This window comes from Pantherophis guttatus, chromosome 1 (assembly GCF_059756535.1).
Source record: "Pantherophis guttatus breed Tessera chromosome 1, ASM5975653v1, whole genome shotgun sequence".
NCBI classification, from domain to species: Eukaryota; Metazoa; Chordata; class Lepidosauria; order Squamata; family Colubridae; genus Pantherophis; species Pantherophis guttatus.
Genome location: NC_142063.1, coordinates 217,289,635 through 217,312,275, shown reverse-complemented (window position 1 = coordinate 217,312,275; position 22,641 = coordinate 217,289,635). Strand labels below are relative to the sequence as shown.

Here is a 22,641-nt window from a genome sequence, read left to right as displayed (position 1 = left end):
GATTTAACCACTAGACCAAACCCAAGTCTGCCTGCAGGTGAGGAAAGTTAAAGTCTCCCAGCCATCAAAGGTGGGAGTTCTTTGCCATCCTCCTAAAGACTAACTACGCAAGCTCAGCTAGTTGGTACACCAACAGAATCTCCATCTTATTTGTTCAGCCCAACCAACCATATAGGCATTCACATCCCACTATCAGAAGAATGGAGTCTCTTTTACAGTCAGCGCCAACTCCTTTCCCTGTCATTGGCATTAAGGTTGCTGAAGGACCTGAAACCCAGCTGGGCAGATTTCTGAGAGGATGACCTTAACAGTTTACCCAGACAAGTTTTAGGACAGGTAATTCTCAACCTACGACCATAACTGAGACCAAAATTTATGTGGCTTTTTAAATGAGTTTTTACAACATTTCTTGCCACAGTTGTTAAGTGAATCACTGCAGTTATTAACATGGTTGTTAAATGAATCTGCCTTCCCCATTGACTTTGCTTGTCAGAAGGTCACAAAAGGTGATCACCTGACCCTGTGACATGGTAACCGTTATAAATATGAGGTAGTTGTCAAGTGTCTGAATTTTGATCATGTGACATAGGGATGCTGCAACGGTCGCAAATATGAAAAACGGTCGTAACTCACTTTTTTCAGTGCCACTATAACTTTGAATGGTCACTAAATAAATTGTTGTAAATCAAGAACTACTTGTAAAGTTTTAGTTTGCTGCCTAAACACCAAATACTGATGAAGATGGTCTTGTGGCAATCAGATTAAACATCAGCATCTTGAGACCAAAGACATGAGCAAACCAGTTACCTGTAACAGTAATTGGAGGAAACATCTATATCTCAATTCTTTTCTTACTGATAGTATAAAGGTAAACTATAGCACTTAACAAGGCACTTTTTCTCTTTACTATTTTTTAGTTTTGTAGTTATCGCAGCAGCAAGAACAAAGAGTTAATATAATTCTATTTTTTTCTTCTTTTGTTCATATAACAGATTTCCCCAATATAAGAGTAGAGAAAATATACGTATGAGGCATGGCTTCTATTTCACTAAATAATTCTTCCATAAACAAGAATCAAATGTCCTAGTATTCAATAGGCTACCACTGAATTGTGACATTACTAGATAAATGAAAGTGCCAACTCCGAAAAAGATTTAAGAAAATTATAGCCTGACCAACCACATTCCTACTATAAATATATAATGAAATGCTTTGATCAATATTTTTTTAAAAAATTATAAACAGTAAAGTATCTTTGCTGAAGCTATTGTTACTAATGCATTCCACCTGGTCAGTGTTTAGAAATATAATAACCTGAAAGCAATGCCAGGGAATTTGATGAAATAGACCTACATTAATTTCCTTGGAATCATCTTCATCTATCGTGTCAGGCTTCATTTTTGTGTAGTCCACAGGTAAATCCCAGCAGTCACTCTCATTCAGCTGGTAACACCTGTTATTCATCACAGCCTGTTGTTGTGGTGACATTGGTTCCAGCGGCGTCAAAATGGTGCAGCAGCCCTCTCGCTGTCGTTGCTTGTTTAAACTCAAGTCTAATGTCCCATTTTCATCCACCTCCATATCAGGATTCTGGGTAAAAACATACACACAACATATACACCAAAGAAGACAATTCAGCTCATAACTTATCAAGATTTCTTCAGTAAAATGAACTACTGTACCCACAAACAGTTTTATTCCTTGGCAACGTTAAAACATTCTAAAAGAAATTTTTGAAAAATATTTCCCTGGGAACTAATTTCACCATTTTGATTTGCTCAATTCTTTGTATTAACATCTATATCATTCTGGATTGACTTGGAGTGCTTCTTAAAGGCAAGCACTGAGAAAGAGTTGCTGAAATGTATCAATTTTAAAGGTCAGAAAGAACAGCAAACCTATCCCAAAGTCAAAATTATAGCATGACGAAAGAAGAAGAAACTTTTCCAAGTCTTTGATGCAAATGGCATCAAACTGAGCAGTATAAGGCACAGAAATGGAGATGCACACTGCACAAAGTTGTTCAGGGACTCTATTCAGCGTGAGGGGGAAAAAACCTTGGTCCTTTCATTTCCCATAGCAACTGAGGAAGGGCAGAGAAAAAAAAGGGCATTTTCCTTCTGCCTTTCCCTCTTACTGAATATTTTTAAAGAAAAGTTTAGAGTTTTAAAATGGATGTAAAAAAGGTTTTCCCCTTTTTTTAATATAAATGATGATAGTCTATAAAGATTAATAAGTGTAAACAGAAATATATATTATTTACCATAGCAAGAAGAAAAGTAGGGATGGTTAAACTGATTGCTTTATTTAAAAAAAAGAACATATCTATTTTAGTTTCCATTTGGAAACTGCTTTTAAAATGAAATTGTGATTTTGGTTTTCCTGATGAGATAGGTTTGTTGTTGTAGAAATGGTTAGTATATATTACTATATAAAAGTAAAGATTGTAATGTTATTATCTTCTGTGCTAAAAAAGAGTCAGAAGTCAATGCCTTTTTTTCCTTTTCCTCCTACCACACACTTTCTCCTTTTCCCCTTTTTCACCCTTAATTTCCCCTTATTTTCAATTTTTTTGTATTTTATATTCTGATAAACCAATAAAAAATTTAAACAATCAAGAAAGATGAAAAGTAAATGAGATTAAAGTTCATCTTCCTCCACCATCAGTGCCTTTCCCTCTCACTTTGCCCTTTTCTAGTGGAGCAAAAATAATATTTCTGTCAAAGCTTTCTTTCCAGGGGATAACTGCCAGAATGTCAAGAGATGGGTATTAAAGCCAAAGGACATATAGCAACCAAAAAAAGAAAGACCCTATCCCAAAAATCTTGTTTCAAGGGAAGAATTTCCACCTGTTTCCCTCATGACACCAAAGGACACTACCACAAAAAAATCTCGTCCCAGTCTTACTAATAAATGAGAGCCATTTGGTGTAGTGGTGAAAGGGCTGGCCTAGAAACCCAGAGAAGGTGAGTTCTCTGGGTTTCTTTGGGCCAGTCACTCTCTCTCAGCCCAACCCACCTCACAGGGTTGTTGTTATGGGGAAACAACCCACCTCACAGGGTTGTTGTTATGGGGAAACAACCCACCTCACAGGGTTGTTGTTATGGGGAAAATAGGAGGAGAAAGGAAGATTAGGTATGTTCGCCGCCTTTGAGTTATTTGTAAAAATAATAAAGGTGGGATAAAAATCTGATAAATAATAAAAACAGATGAACTATAGATTATTTATTCCATCAGAACATCTTTCCTAATCAATTTAATTGGGTTATTGCTTCATGAGGATTGAAGGTGCCTCCAAAATATCATTTTGATTTTAAAAAGGGACCCCTCTTTCTTTTAAAGTAATCTAATCTCATTTTTGTTCCTAAATTGGTTTAATGTTACTAACATAAAAAAAACAAAACAAAACCCCCTCTTTTTTAAAGGCTAATAAAATGAACTAAGGGAAAAACTGAACAGTAAATGATCCTGTTTGACTCTTATAGATTCTTATATTTCCTTCCACAGTTACATAATACACATACTTTCACTTTAGGAAACGGGAAAGATAAAATAAAAAATTAAAAACCCCTTTCTTCGTTTTTGAAAGAGCAGAGGATGTTTTTTAGGCCTAGCATTACAGGACAGGACCGGACCATAGTTTGCCTTCCAACAGCTTGTTTGCACAGCCCTCTAGTGGCTGCATGAGGGAAGCACAGTTTCACTAGGCTTTTATACTAGCAAATTACAAAACCTTAAAAATGACTTTTTTTCCCACAGTGAAATACAGTTTAAATGTATTTTCTTTTTCAATCCCAATAAATGATCTTTTTTTTTTTAAATAATCTTGATTTTAAAAATTCCTTTTTTTTCTTCTAATTTTCATTTACTAAACACATTAGCAATTTTAAAATGTTTCCAAAAACTTTGGAAATCTTAACCTTTATCTTTGTCTCTACAACATACTGAAGACAACTAATCTGGAATACTTCTGCCTAAATTTAGCTCTCTTGACTAAGATCCATGTATCCATAAATCTTAGAAATAACATACAAAATGAAGTCCATATGCTAAACTGTGTTGATGTTTACTACAGATGTTTCTGGGGCACATTTATGGATTTTTAGTGTGCTCATTTGGGGAAAAATAACCCAAATCGTAAATTCATCCAAGTTTCCTGTGTTAGTGCACCAAAAGTGATTGATCTTTGGGTAAACACACACGTACGCACACACACACAGAGAGAGTTTTAAAGGATTTAACATGTTGTTCTATTGTCTCAAGTGTCTCAGAAACTAAGAACCCTGTTGGTCCATACAATATTTTAACAAATATTGTTGCTGTAAATATTTTCATTAGCTACCTCTGATAGTTAATATTTATCTCTTATGTTAAAAATGTATCATCACTGTCAGTTGGCTATCTAAAATTAATATTTCTGCTGCTATCCAATTTTTCCAAATCACCATCTTTTTTTCTATATTTAAAGTTGGGTTTCTCCATAAAATTAAGGGGAGGGTCAAATATTATTTTATTAAACATTATATTGTATGACTCCTAACTAACATAATTGTTTCCGAGATACTAGACTTTTAATATATTTGAATCCTAATGCTATCCATCCAACCAAAGATATTATATATGTGTGTGTGTGTTCCAAATTTCCCAAATTGGAAAATTAACAGCAAATGTTGGGTTATAATGTTTAATAATTGACAATAGGCAAGCATAGCTCCAGTTTCAGAAAACCAAATCCTCCTTCATTAATTAGTAATTGCATTTTCTATTAAGATTGTCTCAGAATCAAAGAGACTGTTAAAATTTTTCTAAACAAAGAATTTATTTTCTAGATTTATTTTTTGGATATATATACTAGAATTCGTCCCACAATATAAATTAATCTGGGAATAATATTCATTTTGAAAGCGTTCACCTTTCCCCAAAGAGTGAGGTTTAATTATTCCTATTCCTGAAGAAACTTCTCTCTATTTGATTTGTATTAAGAAATCTCTTTCTCTATTTGATTCATATTACATACTACTAAGTTATACATTTTAGTATTCAAATACCTAAATATTTAATGAATTCAGAACAAATATGTAACTGATATCCTTTAAATAGACAAGTAACCAATTTTTTATCAATTGGTATCAATTCTGATTTGGACCAGTTAATAGAATATACTGTTTTGCTAAAGATAGCTCTCATTTGCATAATACTGGAAGAGTAATATGAGGGTTAGACATAATCAAAATAGTGTGTGCAAATAAAAATAATTTGTGTTCAACTGTAAATCTCTATATTGTCTAATAGTGTAAGCCAAGGGTTCCACTCACATATGAAAAAGCAAGTGTGAAAGTAGACATTCTTGCCTAGTTTCTCTGAATGGTGAGAAAATGGGAGAAAACATTCTATTAATCTTTACTTTAGATGTGGAAGACTTATATACTATCTTTCAATTTGTTTACAGGAATACATGTTTGGACTCTGCTATGTTTGTATAGAAAAAGGCTGTGAAAAACAGCATTTTGTGGAAGATGTAGTAAGAATACATAGAGATGTATACAGATATACAAATGTATTACCCTAGAACAGAGATCCTGAGGTTTTGTGGAGAGGTTCTGAGGCATTTCTCTGCAGCGAGTGGAAAGATTCAAGATAGCCGTGGCAGCCATGTGTGCTGCTTCCATGTCATGGGTATAGTCAAAGCTACTCTTGCTGCACGTGCTGCTGGCGCTGCTGCCTCCTCCACAGCTCATATTGCTGCTGCTGCTAGGCGCATAGCTGCTGGTTGTGCTGCTGGTTGGGCTCGAATTCTTACAGTAACGTTTAGCTGTGGAAACGAAAGAGGACAAGAATGACTCCAAAGAACTCTATGGACAGCCATGAAGAAGTAATGCTGTACTCTAAAGAAGCTGCATGCTTCTATGAAGGTTTTATGATATCTCTGTGTGTCCTCTTGGCACAGGAAACCCAGATGCAATGTCAAAAAAGCAAAATAATAATCAAACAAATATTCCATTGTGACATAGGGATGAGATTAAGTAGGGTGGGGGGAAGATTCTGAGGATTTGGGTTTATTTTACTTTTTGCACTCTGGGATGCCTTGCAGTGAAGGGGATAAAAATGCTATAAACAGGCAATCAAATACATGCATTTTATTCAAAAGCAGAATTTCCCCTCCTATTGCCCTCCAGGTCATCCTTCAATTGTGTGTACAGTCTAACCTATTCAGAAGTACAAGAAAGAAATCTGTTAGTAAATTCTGACATCATTACACAAACATCTGGTTGGTTGGTTAGGAGGAAGGAAAGGACAAACAGCTGAATGCGGGTTACCTACCAATCCCATTAAAAGAGCACAAAGCTTAACAATATGCCCCTTCCTTCTAATTTTCCCCATAACAGCAACTCTTTCAAAGCTGCTTTCCTTTGTCTTTGTCTTTGTCTTTTATTAGATTTATATACCGCCCTACTCCCGAAGGACTCAGGGCGGTGAACAGGCACAAAATAAAATACATAAATACAAAAGTTAAAAGATATAATTAAAACCAGATTAAATAATTTAGCCCAAGACAATTAATAATCCCAAAATTTAAAACAAATTAAAATTTCGATGTAAAAGAATTTTAAAACAGGGGAAAAAATTAGGCCAGGCCGGCTTGCTGGAATAGGAGAATCTTAAGAGCACGGTGGAAAGTGCGTAGATCCGGGATCCTCCCTATCTCTGGGGGGGAGCTCGTTCCAGATAGTGGGTGCCCCCACAGAGAAGGCCCTCTCCCTGGGGGCCGCCAGTTGACATTGTTTAGCTGACGGCACCCGGAGGAGCCCCTCTCTATGAGAGCGTACCGGCCGGTGGGAGACTGCTTGTGGTAGTAGGCGGTCCCGTAAATAACCAGGTCCTAAGCCATGGAGCGCTCTACAGGTGGTAACCAGAACCTTGAAGCGCACCCGGAAGACCACCGGGAGCCAGTGCAGCTTGCGCAGGAGAGGTGTCACACAGGAGCGCCATGTTGCTCCCATAACCACCTGCGCAGCCACACTCTGCACCAGTTGGAGCCTCCGGGTGCTCCTCAAGGGGAGCCCCATGTAGAGAGTGTTGCAGTAGTCCAGGCGGGAAGTGACAAGGGCATGAGTGACTGTGTGTAGGGAGTCCCGATCCAGAAAGGGACGCAACTGGCGAATCAGGCGAACCTGATGAAAAATCCTCCCGGTCACGGCCGTCAAGTGCTCTTCTAAAGACAGCCGTGAATCCAGGAGGACACCCAAGTTGCGAGCCCTCTCCATGGGGGCCAGCAATTCGCCCCCAATAGTCAGCGATGGCGTCAACTGACTATATCGGGACGTCGGAAACCACAGCCACTCGTTCTTGGATAGGTTGAGCCTGAGCCTGTTTCTCCCCATCCAGATCCGCATGGCCTCCAGACACCGAGACATCACTTCAAGGGCATCGTTGGGGTGGTCCGGGGTGGAGATGTACAGCTGGGTGTCATCAGTGTACTGATGGTACTTCACCCCGAAACCACGGATGATCTCGCCCAGTGGCTTTACATAAATGTTGAACAAAAGGGGCGAGAGGACCGACCCTTGTGGCACCCCACATATGAGGGGCCTTGGGGTCGACCTCTGCCCCCGTGCCAACACAGACTGCAACCGGTCGGAGAGAAAGGAGGAGAACCACCGTAATATAGTGCCCCCCACCCCTAACTCTTCCAACCGGTGCAGCATGATACCATGGTCGATGGTATCAAAAGCCGCTGAGAGGTTTAATAGGACCAGGACAGAGGAGCAGCCCCTGTCCCGAGCCCTCCAGAGATCATCAACCAACACGACCAATGCCGTTTCCGTGCTGTACCCAGGCCTGAAGCCCGACTGGAATGGATCCAGATACGTCGTTTCATCCAGGTACTGGGGGAGCTGTTGCACAACCACACTCTCAACAACCTTTGCAACAAAGCAAAGGTTGGAGACCGGACGATAGTTAGCCAACACTGCCGGGTCCAGGGAAGGCTTCTTGAGGAGAGGCCTCACCACCGCCTCTTTCAAGGCGGCGGGGAAGTCACCCTCACCCAACGAAGCATTTATAATCCCCTGGAGCCAACCTCGCGTCACCTCCCGGGAAGCCAGCACTAACCAGGAGGGGCACGGGTCCAATAAACATGTGGTTGCGTTCAGTCCACCCAGAATCCTGTCCACGTCGTCAGGGGTCACAGGATCTAACTCATCCCAGACAACATTCTCAAGACCTGCCTCAGTCAACCCCCCTGGAACTACCCAGTCGGAGTCCAGATCTTCCCGAATCTGAGTGATTTTGTCATGCAGATATTGAACAAAATCCTCGGCTCTACCCTCCAAGGGGTCCTCCCACGCTTCCTGGTGGAGCAGGGAGCGGGTCACCCTAAACAGAGCGGCCGGGCGATTATCTGATGACGCAATAAGAGCAGCAAAATATGTACATTTTGCTGCTTTTATTGCCACTAGGCAATTCTTAATATGAGATCTTACCAGTGTCCGGTCGGATTCAGAAAGACTGGCCCTCCAACTACTCTCTAGGCGTCTTTTCCGGCGCTTCATCTCCCTCAGCTCCTCAGTGAACCAAGGAGCTAGGCGAGATCGGCGCCGGGTCAGAGGCCGCAAAGGCACGACACGATCCAGAGCTCCAGTGGCCGCCCTATCCCAGGTGGCCACTAGGTCCCTAGTCGAGGCGTGTGCCAGAGCCTCAGGAAATGGCCCAAGCTCCATCTGGAACCTGTCAGGTTCCATCAGGCGCCTGGGGCGGAACCATCTTACCGGCTCCGCCTCCCTGTGACGGGGTATAGCGATTCGAAGGTCAAGGCGAAGGAGAGAGTGATCCGACCATGACAAGGGCTCGGTGACTATATCCCCTATCTCAAGATCACTCAACCACTGTCTAGAGACAAAAATCAGGTCCAGCGTGTTTCCCCCTGTGTGGGTAGGGCCATGAATTAACTGGGTCAGGTCCATAGCTGTCATGGAAGCCATGAACTCCTGAGCCACCTCCGATGTCTCACCCACAGATGGCAGGTTGAAATCCCCCATGACCATAAGTCTGGGGGTATCAACCGCCACTGCGGTGATAACGTCGAGGAGCTCAGGCAGGGCTGCTGCCACGTGGCAGGGAGCCAGGTATGTGATCAGCAAGCCCATCTGAACCCCATGACCCCACTTCAGAAGGAGGGACTCACAGCCGGCCGTCTGAGGAACAGTGGCCTCCCTCGGTCTCAGACCTTCTTTAATAATAACCGCTACTCCCCCGCCCCTGCCCTGTGACCTCGGCCGATGGAATGCAAGGAAACCTGGCGGGCACATTTCCACGAGGGGAACCCCCCCTCCTGGCCCAACCAGGTCTCCGTAATACCTGCCAGGTCCACTCCCCCCTCACCAATTAAGTCACAGATGAGGGGGGCTTTATTTACTATGGACCTAGCATTGCACAGCATCAGTCGGAGGGCCGGGCCCTGAGGGCTTGTGCAACCTGGGGAACGGGTGGAGCCTTGGGGGCCGGAGTGCACCACCGCTCGTAAACAGCGGGTGTGCACTCCCCTGGCTCGATATGGCCCCCTGCTCCTGCCATATCTACCCCTCCCACTCATGGTAGTGATGTTCAAAGCACTATCCGGACAAACTCTGGCTCCCCCCTCGACCCCGGGATCCCCACCTCCCACACCGTGCTTTCTTGCCAGGCCCACCCCTCCCCTTAGTGGGCTATCCCCCATGCCCACAACCCGCATTCCAATCAAACCCTCCCCCTCCCTAGAACCCCTTAAAAATTTAACTAAAAATTTGAGTAAAAGACCCCTCAACCCCCTAGTTTTCACATGCCACCTCTCCGGGTCCCAAAACCCATCCTTGAGGTAGGCCCTCGATAGAGAGGAGGGTCACATTTGTGAGAGGAGGGAATCTCGCAGCGCAAGCAAGCCCAGTGTCGTATACATTTCCAGGTGTAACGATGGAGGCACGGAGCATAAACACGGAGCCTTTTCTTCTGTCTGCTGACTTTTTGCCAGTCATTCTCCATTTGATTCTGATTAATCTCTAAATACGCATTAGAATGACTAAGCCTTTTAATGAAACGTCTCTGTCTCAAAGATAAATGAGTATATTATGGAATTTGAATACATAACAAGAAGCAATAAATATTCCAGGAAGCTGTTAGCAGTACATATAAATTTATATTTGAGTCAACCTAAACTAAAGTGCACTCTCTTGATCACTTCTTTAGGTGTCCACAGCAAAGCAAGCCTGCGTCAAAATAACAACATGCAATGGTGATGTCATGAATTCACATGACCACGATTTACAATATTTTTTCCAGAAACCAGTTTTCGGCAAAAAATACCCCATAGCGAACAATGCGTTCATTTAATGATCACAGTGTTCATTTATTGACTGCTGCAAAAAAGGTCATAAAGTCAAGAATGGTGACTCGTTTTATGACCATCATGACTTACAACCAAAATTATCAGCTCAATTGTACTTGTAGGCAAAGGACTACCGGTACCAGTGTGTGGTTGCTAAGAACTGACACAGATTTGCACATAATCAAATGGACAGAGCACCAACATGTTGGATTTGGGAATTTTCTGCAAAAGACTAATATGATTATCTAGCTGAAAAAGAATAATCCAGCTGTAAAGTATACCCAGATGGAAAAGAATAGGATGGAGGGGAAGGCATACACAAGCAGAACTTGTACTGCCATTTTATTTTCAATTTTATGTTAACTATGAGAAAATAAACAGATCATGGAAAGCTATCACGGTGGTAAACCCTGAAAATATAGGGCTTCAAAGGTAGCTCATGGGTAATTCTGTAGTTTATAATATCTTCTTCACTAGAAAAAAATAAGGGAAGGAGTCAATTTGAAGTGCATTTAAATCTGTACACATTCATGTTCTTCACATTCAGTGGAGTTATTTATCTTGCACAATGGCATATACCAGGGGTGTCAAACTGGTGGCCCATGGGCCGGATGCATCGCACACAGACCACACCCACCCCAGCACTCCGAAGGGAAAAAAAATGTTTTGATACGTCTCGTGACAGCAATGTGACACCACGAGTTTGAAGGAAGAAGTAGCACATAATTTTAGAGTCTGGTGATGTAATGTATTTTAGAACTGCTATTACAGTTTTAATAAAATAAATTCAGCAATATATGAGCATACTGCCACTCAATCAAGGAAGGAAAAAAAGGAGGCATGTATCTATCTCCCTGTCTACTTCCAAACCTGTAAGAAACTGTAATATGGGAAATTAAACCAGCTAGCTAAGGGTGTTTTATTAACTGTGTCACAACTATATTTATTTTGTAATGCATTAAGAATATGCATCTCATACCATCATATCCTTTGGGGGATATATCTCTGGATTGTACTTTAGGTGCTATGGCTCTCTTTCCATATGCATGGTTGTCATAACTGTTATATTCAAATGTGGTCTTAGAGTACTTCTCTAGTTCCTTGGCCAAGTTGGAGCGGGGCGTTGTGGTAGGAACATTGTTTCTGTAGCCATACTGAGGAATTTCCAACTGCTTAACAAAACACATGGGCCTAGAAAATGAGAAAGAAAAAAGGGGAAAAAATCCATGTCTTATTAAAAGCATAAATCACAATTCATAAACGTGATAAAACTTTTCTATTTATTGTATTCACATAATAGCAGTGTTTTATACTTTTGGACATCGCTCTGTTGAACAAAAATTGGGAGCAAACAAATTGCAATCACAACACGTGTTTAACAATATAGAAATAGGAAAAAGTCCTCTTTAAACAGCCCAAGTTTAAAAACAGTATTTTTAAACTTAGGCAATATATTTTTTTAAAAATATATATTTTGCTCTTGCGTGAGAAGCAGCATAAATTTTAGCAATTATCTTGGTATACTACAAACTCCAGAATGGTATCTCAATCTAGAATAGTAGATTCTTGCATGGGAAATATATGGTTTGATAGCAAGTTTATTCACAGACTCCCCAAATGCTCAGTGATTAAATTGTGCTAATCCTACTTTCTACTGCTGATCTTGAAACTCACCCAGTTCAGTTCAGAACCCAAGTTGCTGGGAGACTTATACATCTCATACCTACTTTTTCTTCCTTTTCCAGGAACCATTTAGATTAGAACAGTTCTATACTGGAACATGACTATGAGTTTTTTTTAAAGGACATTGTGATTTGACAATTTCAGCTATTTTTATCCTTTTTTTGCAGATATCAATGATATTACTGCAAATAGTTTTGATCCTTTGGATAGCTCCATAATTCTTGGGGTTTTTTTACACGCTATGATAAAAAATGAAGAATGTCAACATTTTACCTCCTTGCTTCATAAGTATATGGGACTGTGGGTTGTAAATGTATAACAACTGAACAATCTCTGAGGGTAACTCAACATTAATTTATACATTCAGATTGATAAATTCAGATTGTGCCCTCAAGGAAAAAATAATTGGTCTCGGTGTATAATTAAATATTTATGTATAAATGAAGTACAATAATTACTTCTACCTTTTGATTTTCATGTTTGAGACATGAAAATGAATCAAAATTGTTTGGGCCAGTACATTTATAAGCATGAGATCTGAGACTGGCAAGGCCAGAAATAATAAGCCTATGACCAGACATAACCAGCAAGTGTCATCAATATCCAAGTTTATAGCAAAAAGTCAGTTGCTATATAAGGATGGCATAAAAAGATATAGCCTGAAACCCTGGTTCTGGCATATACATATAGGCTGGATTCCTGAATTCTGCAGTAGCTGACATTTCTTTTGCATCTCTATTTTAAAAAACTAATCTATTTTACCCTCTTCATGTCTGTATGTCTAAAGAGGGATTTACTGCCATGCCTAGGTGAAACTCTAAGTCAATTAATATATCAATTAATATGAACAGAAATAAATTAAAGCTACTCTTTGGCTGCAACAAATTCTGTTTTTATTCTAGATTGCAATTTCATATTTTTTTAAAAAACAAAAAACAAAAATGCAGCCTATTCTATTCATAGTGTAAAATGGGATTTCCCCAGGAACCACTATCTGTATTGGAAATGGTAAGTAATTCATCATAGACAGTCACTCTTGTAGTAGTTGCTGATATCAAAGTTAAGACAATTTTCCTTTAACAGACAATATAAAAATAAAGCAGTATAGTTGCTAGGATAGTTTTCAATTCCCTTTATACCAGAAGGTGCAGGATTTAAACATATGAATTGCTTATGAGTTATTCTGTTTTAATTCAAAAAGGAGGGGAAAAACAACAAACTGTGCTTAGTAAAAATAGATAGTACAGGGTAAATTTCAAAATATTCACCTTAAGTACCTGTACAGATAAAAGCTGTGGAGAAGTCATATATCTGAGATGATAATATAACTCAGTTCACTTATGATCTGAGGGCAATGTTAAAGGCAAAAGCAAAATTGTCAGAATATTGATTTGAGGCATCAGCATTCAGATGCTGCTGCTTTAAACAAGTTTTCATGGCATCTGATTTCTCATTAAAGAAAATATTTATTTATGTATAAATTTTACTGGCTGTCCATTTTACCATAAGGTAACTCTGGGCGGCTTACAGTTACATCTTAATTAAAACATAAAATGTTAAAATCAAACTTTACAACCAAAGACACACGGGAGGGCAGGGACGGGGGGTGGGGGAGAAGTGGGATCTGTTATTAGTCAATCAACCACCTCCATTGCGCTGATCCCCCCACTGGGACCCCAAGCCACGTCTTTAGGCCCTTACGAAGATAGGAGGATTGGGGCCAACCTCACATTGGATTTTAGCACAATATGGTTTTAGTACAATAATAGAACTATATTAGCTTTTTTTCTGGCAGTAAAAAGGGTAGAAAATAATTATGTTTGTTAAAAAAAATTGTTTCTGAAAATGGAAAAAATAAATGGAACAAACCTTTCACTTAAAAACTAAAATCTATCCAATATTCTTAAGCATAAGCAAAAGCATGTCACCCATTTGAAAAATAATCTTAATTTTTCTCAGGAAAATAGCATGGAAAAAAACACACTAAAAATTATAGAATGCATACATCTAATTTTACTTCTGTCTCTATACTACATTGCAAAATATGCCATAAAATATTTATGAAATTTGAAAATCCTTGCTTTGTAGTATTCACATAATTTGGTACGTTATTCATATTCTGATTCTCAAATTTTCCAATTTTAAAAAATGGGGAGACTTGAAAAGAAATCTGTAAGCATTATAAATTTTTGTAGTTATAGGGCAAAATTAGTATCAGTAAGTAACATAAATTTAAAATATTAGGTACAAAATATGTCTGGATATTTATTCTAAATGTATTTTTGACAATAAGAGTTCTTATTACACATGATATCTGAAGACATCCCAAAGTAGTTCTAAATAACATTTTTCCCAGATAATTTTTAATTCTATGATATTCTACTACATTCCACTATAGAGGGCAATACACTGCTATTTGGGTGGAAAGAGCTGCTGATTAGCTCATTAGAGTCCATCCCAAGTAGACTGCTGAGTTTTCAAATCTGACTCAAAGAACATGTTGAATATGAAGAGTTCTTGAATAGCATATTTTCTTAAGGTCCAATTAACATTAGAATTATCACTATGAGGTATATGAATGATATCTAAATCTATAGCTTCCAGTTTGGACATCCTATAATTTCTAATTTCTATAATCAATTACTTCTGTCAAACATAAATCTTTGGGAAGAAGAGTATGGGGAAATCAGATAACTGCTGCTGTTTTAGCTTAAAACATGTATTATTTCCCCTTTAAACTAGTAAATATGATAGCAGAAGCTTTCCACTCTATGTGAGTAAACCTTAGGAATGAATATCTTTTTAACAAGTCTGACTTTCAAATTCCTCAGGAATCATATCTTTCTTGCCTGCATTAAGAAAATGCCTAAGGTTCTGCATTGGATGAACTCTGTAGCCTATATTCCTGAGGAATGAGATGTTTCATGAATTATCGGCAGCAATAAAAATATAAGCTAGATAAACAGGTACATCAGCATTCTTCTTTTTCTTCTTTTTCTTCTTGCTCTTGTTCTTCTTTTTCTTTTCTTTTTTTTTTTTGGAAGATACCAAGCCAGCCAAAATTTCTTATAAATTTATAAAGCCAGCCAGACTTCTTATAAAATATTTTAAGCCTAACAAATGATACATTTTTTGAATTATAATTTTAAACTTGCAAGCTAAATGTTGAAAGTAGGGCTTCTGGTTTTCATTTAAACTGATATTTACTAGTAAACGCCTGCTGGAAAAAACAAGACTTACCGGTAAATATTAGTTTATTTCCCAAAGATATCAACTTTTTTCACACTGTTCATAGATTCAGAACTCCAGCAGGCAGCTTTACACCAAACAATGCCTAAGACAAAAATGAGCTTTTCAGCTTTATTGATATTTGCCAAAAAAAAAGAGAGAGAGAGAAACATTACCCACCCTCCCCCAGGGTATATTGGTAGGCATTAAAAGGCTGAAAACAGGATCCAGAAGCCCTAATTCTAAACACTGGTTCAAGGGTGACAAGTTTTTTAGTGCTAAGATTAACTTCTTATCCAATTAATCTTCAATGCACTATTAAGTGTTAGAGCAACTCTGTATACCTCAAGACACGATCTGATGCCTGGTTTGATTTGGATGCATCACAGCTCTGATGCTTCTCTTGAGCTTTGGCCAGTTTCTCTGCTGCAGCAATAGGACATCCGGAGAGGCTGCAATTACAGAAAGAAAATGTAATTGTCCCATCCAGAATAGCTTCACTGAGCTCTTTTTTTTTTCTTTTTTTCTTTTGTAAACATAATGGAGAAGCTGGCTGAACGGGTAGGGGGAAGGAACTATGTCTTGATGCCCAGCATTCATCCTCTAGAATGCAAAATTCTGCTTTTAAAATCACAGGGTTGCCATAAAAGATTAACCCCTGTTCCACTATACATGACTAATTCTACTGATCTTGTGATCTACCAAGCCAGATAGAATCTTCCAACTACATATTGTGACAGTCCAGGTGCTTAATTATCATTGTTTCTGCCTTCCCACTGTTTTTACAAAAACAAAGCTTAATGAGCTGATGATTAGCCACCAAGAAGCTGGTGAGCTGCATTCAACTCGATAAGCCACAAATTATGCTTTAGTTTAGTGTTGTTGTAAATGTTCAGGAGAACATTGCTGCCAGGCAAACCGAATATAGACTTAAATATGCAATACTGTTGGCAGAATTTCCTACATATCTGCCAACCGTATTGTCTACTGCTGCTGCTATTGTTGCTATTTAAAAAAAAACAGAGAAGAATATGGCTTGCTTATTTGAAAGTGAGCAACACTGAATTCAGCAAGGTTTACCTTCAGTGAAAGTAGTTAGGACAGAGCTTTAAATAATCTTGTGCTGATTAGAATTTAGAAAAAAAGTGTAGCAAAAAAAAAAAAGGAAATAAAAATTCACTTGCTGTTGAAATTGATAGAAATTCTCTTGGGAGAATCCGGGCATCAATCCATAAGGACATAGCAGATAGAAAATGAAATGAAATATAAAGAAAAAAATTAGACAGTTAAACTAGAACACAAACACATAACTATCAAAAATTTTCTCAAAGTCAAATTGAATTAAATCAACTTCTGGTGCCTCTTCAGGATCATAAATCCGAAGAGTTTTAGGGAAACTACTATACAATACAGTAGATAATATTGCCTAAGCATAGCCTAGAAGTCCAAAAAGTGCAGTATATGGACTACATTGAGCCCATCAACATCCTCTTATGCTCCACTGAATCCAACTTTGATGAGACCAAAGTTGTCCTTCCCCTCTTTTAGCAAAAACATTGTGATCATCAGGTATCATTCATTCCTAAAGTAGTTCTTTGTAAGAACCAAGACAAAAGGCAAATAAACAAAAATAATACCAATGTCTTAATCTTTTCAAAGACATTAATCACCTGAGATGATGAGAGACCTGAGACCTGAGAGACTTCTAAGAATCCTGTATTCAGAATTGAATTCAGAATTTAAAACTTTTGAAAAGAACATCATTTTAAATCCTAAAACATTTTTATGGTGTCATGTCCCTGTCTGAGGACTCATCTTCATTGCAGGACCAATGATAAGGCACTAGGGAACCAGATATGAAATGCCAGACCAAAAAAAAAAAAGAAAAAGGAAAAAGGAGAAAAAAGAAAAGAAAAAAAAAGAAAAGAAAAGAAAAGAAAAGAAAAGAAAAGAAAGCATCAGGCTTCATTGCACCAGATCCAAGCTCAGTTGATTCAGATCCAATCTCACAGTGAGGGGGAAAGCTACTGCTAGAAAGTAGAAAAGTGGCGAAAACATGTATATACCAAGAAGAATCTGACATAGCCAAATCTATCAGAAGTAGATTGATACGAATGAATCAATCTGATTTGTGGAGTTGTAAGGGTGGAATAGGTCTTCATTTCAGCTCATCTGAACACATCTCCTATCTAGCTCCTAGCCATGCATCCTTCTTGAAACACTAATTCTTGTCTGACATCATCTCCTCACTACTGGTGAGAATTTCTACTTCCTTGAGTGTACATAATAATTCCATCTATGACAGCCTGATGAATTTACAGGTTGGATTGTTTGCTATGTACCTCTAGCTAAAATAGTCTGACAACCCATGAGATCATCAGATCCATAATCATTCAACAGGGCAGACATTTTTATATCCTTATACAGCTTCCCCTTGGCAATCAGTTTTGTACTTGGTAAAAAAAAAACTTTCAAAAAAGTTAATGTTTTAGGATTTCATATTAACTGAATGGGATTTACCTAAAGACTACCTCAGTGTTTCCTCATGGAAGTGTAGGATCTGTCAGTCTATAAAAACTGTAATGTGTTTTATACTACTTGCTTTATGAATTTCTTATTTATAAGCATTTTTGTTTGGAAATCCATACAAACCAAGATTGACAAGGTACCAAAATGGAAAAGGACTCTGTTCTACTTCTAATTACATATGCCATCTTTTATTTTCTTCAATTATATTCTCTGTTTCAGGTTTCAGTCAGGCAATAAAAAAGAGGCTCCTTTTTTTGCATGCCACTAGTGTTAAAATCTTATATACAAAAGCTCTTTGCCCATTATGGGTATAATCAATCAGCATGATATAATTTTTGTGAAACAATCAGACACCATCAATTAGTATGCAATTCACCGACAGGCAAAAAAAGGAACAAGAGCCAAACAAGATTTTAGAAGAAAACAGATCAACATCCACAGAAAAGTTGAGTCATGACTTCAATATATTTAATAAGCTATAAAAAAGAGAGCATTTGTTGCAGCAACATCATTTTGTAGAAAAACCAAAATGCCTGTGAAATATTGAAGCACAATATGGAGGCTTAATCACAGATTAGGATTATATTGTGCCAAAATGTGGCTAGATTCTGCCTTCTACAGGGTCCTGAAGGAACTTAGAAAGTCCAAGTGCATTCAATCGGTTTTGAAATTTGGTTTAGTCCTGAATTAATTAACCATGTCTCAAAGTTATCATTGCCCAATCAACCATCAGACAGCAATGATATTGTCTTTTCAAGATAAGCCCCCAAACATTTTGATGTTCCCCACCCCGCAGGGACCAAAAAGTGCTGAAACATTAAATCTGCCTGTTCAGGGAGCTGGATCTTACCTTCGATGAGAATTCCTGTTGCTATTTACGTGGCCCCGGCCTGTGCAGCCCGGTGTAGGACACTTAAGAACGTTTTCATGCATGGCAAGAACTTGACAAGAAGAAGGAGGAAAGGAAACAGCGGAGTGTGGAAACAACAACAAGAAGAAAAAGATTTCAAGTCCAAGTTTATAGGAAGCTATTTTAGTACAAAGCAAGATTCATTAACGATCAGCATTTCTGAAAACAGACATGGGATAGGTAGCGCCAATCAAGCCTGGGAAGGGAAAGAGGGCTTGCAGTGTATTTATTAACGCAGGATGATGTTAAAACATTCAGGGTTATGAAGGGAAGGAAACCTAACGGTTAATGCGTCTCTGGTGTGACAGTTAAGCAAAAGACTGCATACACAAGCAGTGAGCAAAAGTACTGAGGAGCACAGTGGCCAGTTGGAGCCATTTTAAGAAATATATACGGAAGAATGAACTGATTTATGTACACAAAATAGGCATCCAGTATCTGGAGTCAATATAGCATAACATGTAAGCCGATTCATCTCAGGGTAGCCAGAAGTGGGCAGGAAAGACACTGGTTCTGAGGCCTACCGAAGGCTTAGTATGCAGAACTATTGCTTCTTAAAAGTTCAGTGGCAGTTGGAATCCCGTGGCTATCAGAACGATGATTTTCTGCTGTCTTTACTTAATGGGAATGGAGCAAAAAAAGGAGAACCACGAGGAACAAAGATAGTGGGCAAGAAAGAGTTTTGAAGAAGTACGGGCAAGTTGTGCACACCAGAGCCAGGAAGTTTGGCTTATTATGCAAACAGGATTGTAATTCTCTATGGTCAAACAAATACTGGGCAATGGTTGCATTTGGGTGATGGAGGAGCCAATTCTATTGTTCATTTTCCTGGATCTCAAATTCTCAGGGTTCAAGATTGCAAGAGAGTGCACAGTTCAAAACATGTGTGGTCTGACTCATGAAGGAAGAATAATTTTGAGGGGAATGCCTTTGAGTCAATCTTGACTGCTTGTAGTTACCTGGACTAGTCTGCAGGTTTTTTTGGTAATTTTTTTTGGGAGGGGGGAAGTGGTTTGCCTTTGCCTTTTACCTAGAGCCGGGAGAGAGGAACTGACCCAAGTCACCAGGTAGCTTAATGCCTCAGGCAAGACTAGAACTCACAGTCTCCCAGTTTTAGCCCAATGCCTTAATCCTACACTGAGCTGGCTCACAAATATTATTTACCCTAAATTAAAGCTTTAAGTGCTAAACCAGAAAGTCATCCATTGGGAGAGAGGTTTTTTAAAGGGGAGAGAAGGAACAAAATGTGTTGTGACATTACAACACAGGCTCCGCCCTTTTTATACTTGCATGCAACATTGTGTTGCCAATACAAAAGAGTAGAACTTGCATTGTGATGTCACAATGCACATTTCAGGAGTTTGATATCATCATGATTCGAAGTGGATGCCTATGTAAACCAGCCTTTTTGCAACAAATGTCCTCCAGCTATGCTGAAACCCTAACCACCCTTAATTCCAGAATTGATCGTCCTGGCTTGGAATCCTGAGAGTTACAGTCCCAACATATCTGGAAGGCACTGTGTCAAGGAGGTTGTACTAAATTATTTTGCGTTTTGTTTGTTTTCAGCATATTTGATGAACTTAGTCAGCGACCAGCTTGTGTGCAACATGAAAAAAAAATGCTTTGAATTCATATCACCATTACATGATGACTTATGCAAAATTATACTACATTTCAAAAACAAAAACCAATCTTGAAATCATGTTCAATGCTTACATGAAAGCCAAGGACATCAGAAATAGAACCTGTACATATTGATTTAAAGAATAGTCACAACCACCATAATTCATCACCATCACCACACCACTAGCAGTGTACTAAAGATGTGAAAGCTTCACTCTGGAATTCCTGCTATTCAAAGCTGTTCTTGAAACATGCTTTACAAGCCCAGCACTGCAGGAGTCAGGGAAAAAAAAGAAAAGAAGAAAAAAAGATGATCTCACCTTTTTCACTTTTATCACTACTGAACATGCAAACTGTTTAAAGCTATATTCTTCTTTGATCGGCAACATTTCCTAAATGCTTTGTGTTTACCATTTACCAGGGAGGAAAAGATGAAATGCTCTGAGCAACTGAGTAAACATTTGAGTTTGAGAAAATATTATTGGGTCTTGCTAAACTGGCAACTGAATTCCTTTGATCAGTGAAATTCACACACTAGCTGAGAAATTGTATTTTTAAATTTTTTTTAGTGTTTCCCTGAGCTTTATTCTGTATAAAAAAAGAAAGTCTTCTATAGAAAGAAATATACCATTCAACTCCATGCTTTTAAACTGCATAAAGTTTTAAGTCTGTGTTAATCATTCTATGTCTTTATGTTTGTAAATTCATTCATTATTGGCACCATGTTTGTTGGGAATCATTTTGCTCAGGAGGCAGAACAATTCGATTTCTCACTTAAAAGTGAGAGAATGAATTATTTGGAGTATTAACTCATTCTACCACCTTGTACTATCATGTCCTGAATGAAAGAAGTTTATTTAGTCTAAAATATGATAAATTATAGAGGAAGGGGAATGAAATTTATATGACAACCCTACATCACATGGTAGGATTTCCATATACAATGCAGTATGCCATTTAGCATTCCTATTTTGGATATATTATGAATAGTTTTATTTGCTTAGTTTAATCCATTTTTGTAGTTACAGAGTTAATGAATACCCAGATTTTAGAAAGCCATTATCTGATAGTGAGGAAGTTTTTATAACAGTTTAAACTAATGTTAAAGTTTTGCTCAAAATCATACAAGTTGGTTTTTTTAGCTTTCTTGAGAGATTATGAAGAATTTCTTATAATTTAAGACAAGTGCAATTTTTAAAATCATACTTCTTCCTCCTTTATCCCTTTTATACAGCCACAACATGTTTATGCTAACATCACAAGTTGAATTACTATAAATCAATCAAATTTTTCAAGGTCAAATATTTTAAATAATTACATGTTTTTAGTATATAAACATTTCAGTAATTCAGCTGTACATTTTCAAACTGAAAGGTACGTTTACTTCATTTAGTCAAGAGAAATCCTTTTCAAGGAGTAGGTACAATTACTCAAAATTAAAATAATACAGTTTGGTTAGAAAATACTTCTACGTGCAAGAAAGCAATTGCTTAGAGATATCCCAGTACTCTCAGGATCAAAGAATACAGCTTTAAAACATCTTCATTCAAGCATAAGTTAGTAAAGATGTGAAAATGATGAAATAAGAAAATATATAAATGTAACATAAAACAAATTGCTAAACTGAGACATATACTAGAAAAATGGGAGGAATGAAAGAGCAATCAAAATAAAAAGCTTCTCAAGGCATGCTAGAAAAGTTTGTGTGGAATTTTATCCCCCGTTTCCATGAAACAATGTGGACTTACTTTCTGGAGGGACCCTATCTTTGTGTGGGCATCCTGACAAACTGCGGTGATGGGGGTATAGCCCCGTTACATGGCCTGTTCCATCACACCCAGGGGTTGGACATTTGCTCTCTTTCTTTTCTGTTCTTGAGGGATCTATAATTTACAACAAACGTGTCAAGTGAATGATGTTTTTCAGATTTCCAAATGGACGTAGGTTCAGTTAATGAAATCAGTAACTCTTTGGAAAATGTTCTTAAAGAACACTGGAAGAAAACAAGCCAGGCTCTGTTTAAACAATTTTATGTCCTGCTTCTTCTTCTCAACCAGAAGCTATTACAATTACAACCATCCCCAGACATGGAGGGTCCTAGGTGGCAACTTTCTTCCAGCAAAGCCACCTTTGTCATTTAATATAGTTCTGTAAAACATTTGTGTAGGCTGTGCTTTGCCCTCATTTTTAGCACTTACATATTGATGTTAATAAATTTATGGTGGGAGAAGTATGGAGATCCCGTGAGAGGGGACCCCCCCAAAGATTGCAAGTTATTCTTGTAGTGGCATTTTTAAGAGGATTG

General features: G+C 38.3%; 1 protein-coding gene and 1 long non-coding RNA gene across 18 annotated transcripts in view; one reads left to right on the top strand and one right to left on the bottom strand.

The window, feature by feature from the left end:
• MYT1L (myelin transcription factor 1 like) overlaps positions 1-22,641 on the bottom strand; it is a 281,172-nt gene that overhangs the window by 44,566 nt on the left and 213,965 nt on the right. For 15 of the 17 annotated variants that reach the window (XR_015731327.1, XR_015731328.1, XM_034432005.3 and 12 more), the window contains 6 exons: positions 22,085-22,219; positions 18,651-18,741; positions 15,616-15,723; positions 11,340-11,551; positions 5,565-5,812; positions 1,354-1,590 (listed from right to left, as the gene is read on the bottom strand). Coding sequence is in view for 15 of the 17 variants with exons in the window: in XM_034432005.3 (XP_034287896.1) it covers positions 1,354-1,590; positions 5,565-5,812; positions 11,340-11,551; positions 15,616-15,723; positions 18,651-18,741; positions 22,085-22,219 (1,031 nt within the window). In the remaining 2 variants the exon portion in view is untranslated. The remainder of the gene's footprint in view (positions 1-1,353; positions 1,591-5,564; positions 5,813-11,339; positions 11,552-15,615; positions 15,724-18,650; positions 18,742-22,084; positions 22,220-22,641) is intronic. The other 2 variants (XM_060689275.2, XM_034432019.3) reach the window with 1 other exon arrangement.
• On the top strand, positions 19,315-20,814 carry LOC132711122 (uncharacterized). The gene is made up of 2 exons (XR_009621928.2): positions 19,315-19,400; positions 20,280-20,814. It is a non-coding gene; the product is annotated as an uncharacterized LOC132711122 (long non-coding RNA).